At 42.2% G+C, this 6,713-nt stretch overlaps 2 protein-coding genes across 2 annotated transcripts; both read right to left on the reverse strand.

The window, feature by feature from the left end:
- Nucleotides 1–1,700: 1,700 nt before the first annotated feature.
- LOC112201855 (berberine bridge enzyme-like 14) lies at nucleotides 1,701–3,426 on the reverse strand. Its single transcript, XM_024342779.2, has one exon. It carries the CDS (start codon nucleotides 3,333–3,335, stop codon nucleotides 1,731–1,733), a length of 1,605 nt encoding a protein of 534 aa, XP_024198547.1. The 5' UTR covers nucleotides 3,336–3,426; the 3' UTR covers nucleotides 1,701–1,730.
- Nucleotides 3,427–5,424: 1,998 nt separating this feature from the next.
- Nucleotides 5,425–6,209, reverse strand: LOC112203175 (putative fasciclin-like arabinogalactan protein 20). Its single transcript, XM_024344178.1, has 2 exons — nucleotides 5,669–6,209; nucleotides 5,425–5,495 (listed from the first exon to the last, which is right to left on the reverse strand). Exons 1-2 carry the CDS (start codon nucleotides 6,207–6,209, stop codon nucleotides 5,425–5,427), a joined length of 612 nt encoding a protein of 203 aa, XP_024199946.1.
- Nucleotides 6,210–6,713: the final 504 nt, after the last annotated feature.

Raw genomic sequence — 6,713 nt, forward strand, 5'->3', positions numbered from 1 at the left:
GTCTAAAAGGGCAAATCGAAAACCTCAAGTCCGTGGATTCTGTGTGGAGAGACGAAAGGATAGCAACCAGCCTAGAGGACATCGCACTATAGTCATGGATCCGCCTTTTTATAAAAAGCTGAAAATTATGGGGGATCAAGAACAGATTTTGAGTATACTGACGGAGCTTTATATCATATCCGAAGTGAAGTCAACTCTTGGCACAAAGGGTTTGTTTTCTTGCTTGTAGGAAGATGGAGTAGAAGACACATGGAGAGCATTTGTTGAGACTATGAAAGGGAGAGCTAATACTTCCTCCGATTCTTACTTGAAAGTTGAAACAGGAACTCGAGAAAATGGAGAAATGGTTGGACCATGTAGAGCCTTTGGCAAAAGAAATATATCAGGTGCTGGTTGTTCGTCACGGACAGAAAGTCTCCAAGCCTCAAGGAGAACATCATTTTGAAATTCTTCCCAACAGTTTTGGTTCGATTCTGATTGAGCTCTCAAAGCTTCGGTTGAAAGCTATTGCATCCTTGGAGCATGGAAACTTGTTGGATGAATTAGACAAGCGAGAACTTGATTATGTAGAGACTTTGATCAAGGAAGTACACTACTTTGTGGTCGTTCAGCAAGTATTGCTAGAATAACTTTGGACACCAGTAATGGTAACACTTCAGTTGACAATGGTAACCTCTTTACAAATGAATGGGGCATGGTTAGGGTTGTTTCTGATTCTTTTTCCTGGTGCTGTGTTGTTGTATCAAACTCCTTCATTTTAATGAGTTATCTTTGCTTGATTTCTTGGTGTAAATGTAGTGATCTATCAAGTTGGAGCACTTGAGTAACTAATGGGAGCACAGTATTATCTAATGCCCAGAAAGTTTCTTCCAACTGTTATTTTCTTCCGTAGTAATAAAGCAAAATTTGTTCGCTTCTCTGCCTTCATAATGCCTTGGGCAGAACAGTTGGAATGCTCTGTTCATTTCTGAAGAAATTTTTAGTATCTTAACTCTGTTATAATTATGTTTAAAAATTACTCATGTTTACCCTTTGACTTGGTACATAGTAAAAGCCTCCCTAATCTTGGATACATTAGAAATCTTTGCTTCATGAAGTTAGTCAGGTTTATAAACTTATTGGTAGTCTCAAGCCATATGTCATGCCAATTACCTGGATATTGGATCTTGAAAATGTTGCTTACTCTGTGAGAAAATGCGGTCGTGTGGTTTCCAATGATGACAAGGAAACCACATATTGGAGAACTGAGAAGGGTGAATGCCTACATGGCTATATTTCAATTTCACCAAGAGCTACTTCCTCAGACTGGGATGGAGACAATTGAGAGATGGTTGAGCTACATCCCATGACCACATGACGAATGGTTTGAGACTACCAATAAGTTTATAAACCTGATAATAGAGAAATGGTTGGATACCATAGAGCTGTTGCTGAACGAAATCTGGTGCTATTGTTCAGATATTTATGTAATCTTTCTTTTTTCTGTTGGCCTTGTTGTATGTTGGTCTAGCACTGAGGTGCTCTTCCCTTAAGATATATTCTGGCCTTGTTGTATTGGTCTAGTACAGAGGTGTACTTAATACATTATTCATAATTTCATATCTGATAAATCAAACTAACAAAACAAGAGAAAAGTGGTTTGCACTTATACATAATAAATAGAAGCACAATATTCTCTAGTTTTATTTCTTTGCACCGTATAGAATCAAACACTGAACTCTGCTCCTCCTTCATAATACTTGGGGCGGAAGAGTTGGAATGCTCTGTTCATTTCTAAAGAAATTATCAGGATCTACCTTTGTTTTAATCCGAACTAATCTTTCAAAATTGTGCTTGAAGTACTTAATCCCATACACTTCTCCTTCCTTGTATTCACCCTCTGTATTGGTTCCAATGTCGATATCCCGGTAGTTGAGAAAAGCCTCCCTTGGACTCTTGGACACATGAGGAGTCATTGCCTCATGAAGTTGTCTAGTCAAATTTAAGTACCTGTTGGTAGTCTCAAGCTCTCCATCTTTCCAGTTAAATGAATATTGGATCTTGAATATGTTGCCTGCTCTATGTGGAAATGGAGTTTCAGTGGCTGAAATCTCACTCATTTTTCCTCCATAAGGATTCCACAGCATTCCACCATCACCAATTTCTATCATCACTTTCCACAAAGCTTCCAAATCTGTCTTTGAAATCGGTTCCTGCACATAATCTGATTTCCGCTTCAGGAATGTTAGTCCCTTTGGAACCCTACTGAGCAAAACATCAAGGGAAGTCCCAATAGGGTAGCTAGCCCAAAACAGAATTGATTCAACCCAGCTCATTTCGATGCAATCCTTCTGCTGCAAACCCAATTGAGGCAAGCTTTGATTCAGCAGCCTCAGAAGCCTTACAGAATCCCCCAGGAACAAGGAAACAAAAGTGGCCGTGATTGTCTTTTCACCTTCTCTGCTTCCATTCCCTGGTAACAGCATCACTCTTACGAACAGATCATTTTCTATATTATCAGCAACTTTTTGCCACTGCACAACAATGTCTGTTGCACCTTGTTCTAATGTCCTTTTGACCTGGAACACCGTCACCTTCTCAGGAACCTTAACCAACTTGATCTTCCAAACAAGAATGACTCCAAAACTTGCTGCACCACCTCCTCTTATGGCCCAAAAAAGGTCTTCTCCCATTGATTTCCTGTCGAGGATCTCACCATTCACATTCACAATTTGTGCATCAACAATGTTGTCCACAGAGAGACCATATTTTCTCATCATGTTACCATACCCACCTCCTGTGAAGTGTCCACCAGCACCAAGAGTAAGGCATACACCAGCAGGGAATCCATGAACTTTGCTCTTTGCAGAAATCGCATAGTAAATTTCTCCAAGAGTTGCACCAGATTGTACCCAAGCACTCTCATCAGCCAGATCAATATTGATGGACCGGAGATTAAACATGTCAAGAACAATAAAGGGCTTGTTGGAGACATATGATAGGCCCTCATAGTCATGACCACCACTTCTTATTCTGATCTCCAAGCCTACACTTTTGGCACAAACAACAGTGGCTTGAACATGGGAATAGTTCTTCGCCGCCACAATTAGCAGCGGTTTCGGGGTTGTGGGAGTCGAAAATCTGAGATTTCTCACATAAGAATTCAGGACGGATGAGAAATTGGCATTGTTGGAGGTGTAAACGACTCCAGATATTGGATTAGAGGACTGAGAATGGTTTGAAAGGCATTGGAGAAAAGTGGTTTCAACTAAGGATGGACTTGTAGCGCATGAAACTGGTGATATCACTCCAAGGATTGAATACATTGAGAGCATTGCTAGTACTAAAGGCTTCATTTTTGGTGGAAATGTTTCTCTCCTCTCTCAAGCAGTTGCTATTGAGGTTGGCTATCATTTAAAGGCATAGAGGCGTGATTCTTCGTATGGAAATTTTTTATTTAAATGGTGTGACTGATGAATCTAAGCTCTTGGTGATTGTACACTACGCTATTATTGCACAATAAGAAATCTGCATTTGAGTGAAAATTAAAAGGAGTTTGTTATACACATCAAGTTTTATAGCATTATAAGAAAGAAAGAGTCATAACAAATTCCACAAGGCCACAATTTTTGAAATTTCTCAATAAGGATGTTTTAAGCCTTCTTTTATTAGGATAAAAAGTGGTTATTAAAGGTCAATCCTCAATACAAATGTTCAATTGTGAGTCAATAAAATTTGGTGGGTTGTTACAAAGCTATTTATTGGGGAGGTTTGATACTTTAATTCAACAAAATTCTCACTCCATAAAAAAACTCACAAATTCGGGAAGCTCTCTCTCCTCGAGAACCCTAAAGGCCGAACTTTTCCGATCTAAGAATTCATTCTCGTCCGGAGGCGTCTGGACGCCGGGCTGGCCTCTGGCCTCGCCGCTGTCATAGAGACTGCTGCCGGACGGGTATTGATGGCTATTGCTCATGGGGTTCCATTAGATGAGGTTTGCTCGGGGCTTGTCGGCGGGTTTGGCTGGGATGGTGCGTGGTGGTGGTTGTTCAAACAAGAGCAGAGATCTAGCTCTGATGCCGGTTTCCTTGCTCAACGGCGCCAAGGAGCAGACTCGATGGCGGTGTGTGGCAGGAGACCTAGATCGGGGTCGATTTTTCTGCAGTGGCGTTGGTTTTTCTTTGTGCTTGGGTTGCGACGTCGAGGCCAGTGGCGGTGGGACTGCTACGGTGCGAATCGCGGCTGTGCCGGTCATGGCGGCGTGTGGCGGAGGGAGTTTTGCTTGACTGTTGTGAACGACGAAAGAGCAGATGGTTTGGGTGGACTAGACAGGACCAACTGAATGGGTCTTGGGTGGACTTTCTGTGGTGGCTGCCCTAGTTGGGCTTTGAGTTGTGGGCTAGGGTTTTGGCCCCAGTGCATTAATTATGTATTAGCTTAGTCTTTTACAATAAATTTCCTTTTAGGAAGCTAACACACGTTATGTGCACTCTATGTATCTCTAGCGCCTCTAGAGTAGTACCAAAGGAGGATCTCCGCTATGTCTACGTCCATGACATGTCTAATGAGTGGGTCTATTTCTATGTATCACTGTAGGTACTACCACTATCTTCTTGTCTATCTGTACATGGCAGCGGAAGGATATGTAACGGCCTATTCTGGCTTTAGATGAATATATCTATCAACACCCGGATTTGGGTTAAAAAAAAAAAGAAGCTATTTATTGGGGAATTTTATTGACAACTATCGTTATACCCGTTCAATGACCAGAGTAATAATCAAGAACTTAATGTGTTTTGGCCTCAAATTTCAGTAACTAAAGAGAATAAAAATTAGGTGCATGCCTTAATTTTTGGATTGAATATGTGTTTCTCAGCCACCCTTTTTTTCTTTTTTAATTTTTTAATTTGATTTTGGTATTTTACTATACTAACATTTTATATGCTTTGTATATGAATTCAATTTACTTTATTCAAAAGGCATATATGACCATTCAAATTTGGGTGCGGCTATTGCCACCCTACCATTTTCTTAGTTCACCCTACAAATATTTGAATTATTAAAAAACTATATTACCTATGTGCAAAATGACTAATAAATACATTAATTTTATCAAATCCAAATCTGTAAGGAAAATTAAATGCATAACCAATTAATTTTTTTTTCTTTTTGAACCAAGTAATTCATTCATCTCAAGCCAGAATGGCACGGATACATACCTTCCCTTGCCAAACTCAAGGGCAAGTTTAGGACATGGTATGCTAGTACCACTCATTAGACAACCAGTGCACACTTATTAAGAAGGGCTAATTACTGTTTAGTACCCTGTGGTTTGGGTTGAACATCAATTCAGTCCCTCGACTTTCAATTTCATCAAAAACACTCTCACACTATCATTTCTCATCCAATAGGTCCAGCCATTATGATTCCGTCAATTTCAACCGTTTAGTTGCTGACGTGGCGATCCAACTCAGCATAGGTGGGCCCCACATAGAGGCGAATTTCCCAAATTAACCCTGGCCAGCCAAATATGGAAAAATCCAAAATAAATTCAAGATTTTGAGGTTAGGGAGACTCGAACCCCTCCCAACACACATGAAAATGAAAGCCCCAACCACTGGACCACTTGCATGGTATTAGTATATTTCAAACTAAAATAATATATACAGCTGTATAACGGTCAACGAACTCGGAGGGTTCTTGAACCCCTTGAGCTGCAGATCAAGAAATGAAGCCATCACTCTGTTTCCATTGGTCCTCATCACGCCTCTGGCTCTTTCAAACCAAGAAGCCGCCAGAAACCCAATCGTGCTTGTACCGTTCAACGAAGGCAACTCGCACATCTGATCCGGGACCGGAATTGGGGTCCGGGCGGGAGCATGGAAGTTCGGGTAGAAGAAGTCCTCGACTCCGAGAACTATCAGGAACCCGTCGTCGTAGATCCGCGAGGCTGCGGTTGTGACCCTGACGTCGTTGAGAGAAATTTCGATGTTGGAAGGAGACAAGGTGATAAAGAGGGAGCTGCCGGAGAGGAGAGTCAGGATCTTGGTGCCAGCGGGGAGCGATTTTAGGGTTTGGAGGGGGAGAGCGAGAGGGGCGAAGTGGAATTGGAGGAGATAGAGGGAGGGCTGGCCGGCTCTCTTGAAGGCGGAGTCCGGCAGAGCGAAGATGGTGAGCGACAGCAACTTGGGGACAAGGGGCTGAGAGACGGCCTCAAGAGTGAGAGTCATAGAGAGGTAGCAGGAATCGGAGAGAGGACTTCGGCGGTGTTGAGGATGCTGTGGGAGGGGAGAGCGGAGGAGAGAGAGAGAGAGGAGGGAGATGAGGAGGAGGAGGAGGAGAGAGACGGCGGTGATCGACGGCGACATCATTGACGGAGCTTCAAGAAAGATTTAGGCGGTTGCAGAATGCAGAGTGTGTGAGAGTGAAAATGGGAGTGGGGAGGTGAATTTAGAAGGGCGGTTTTTCTTTTGGCTGGAAATTGTGGACAGGTGCGCTATATATATTATTTTAGTTTGAAATATACCAATACCATGCAAGTGATCCGGTGGTTGGGGCTTTCATTTTTATGTGTGTTGGGAGGGGTTCGAGTCTCCCCAACCTCAAACTCTGGAATTTATTTTGGATTTTTCCATATTTGGCTAGCTAGGGTCAGTTTGGGAAATTCGCCTCCATGTGGGGCTCACCTATGCTGAGTTGGGTCGCCACGTCAGCAGCTAAACTGTTGAAGTTGA

This window comes from Rosa chinensis, chromosome 5 (genome assembly GCF_002994745.2).
Source record: "Rosa chinensis cultivar Old Blush chromosome 5, RchiOBHm-V2, whole genome shotgun sequence".
NCBI lineage: Eukaryota > Viridiplantae > Streptophyta > Magnoliopsida > Rosales > Rosaceae > Rosa > Rosa chinensis.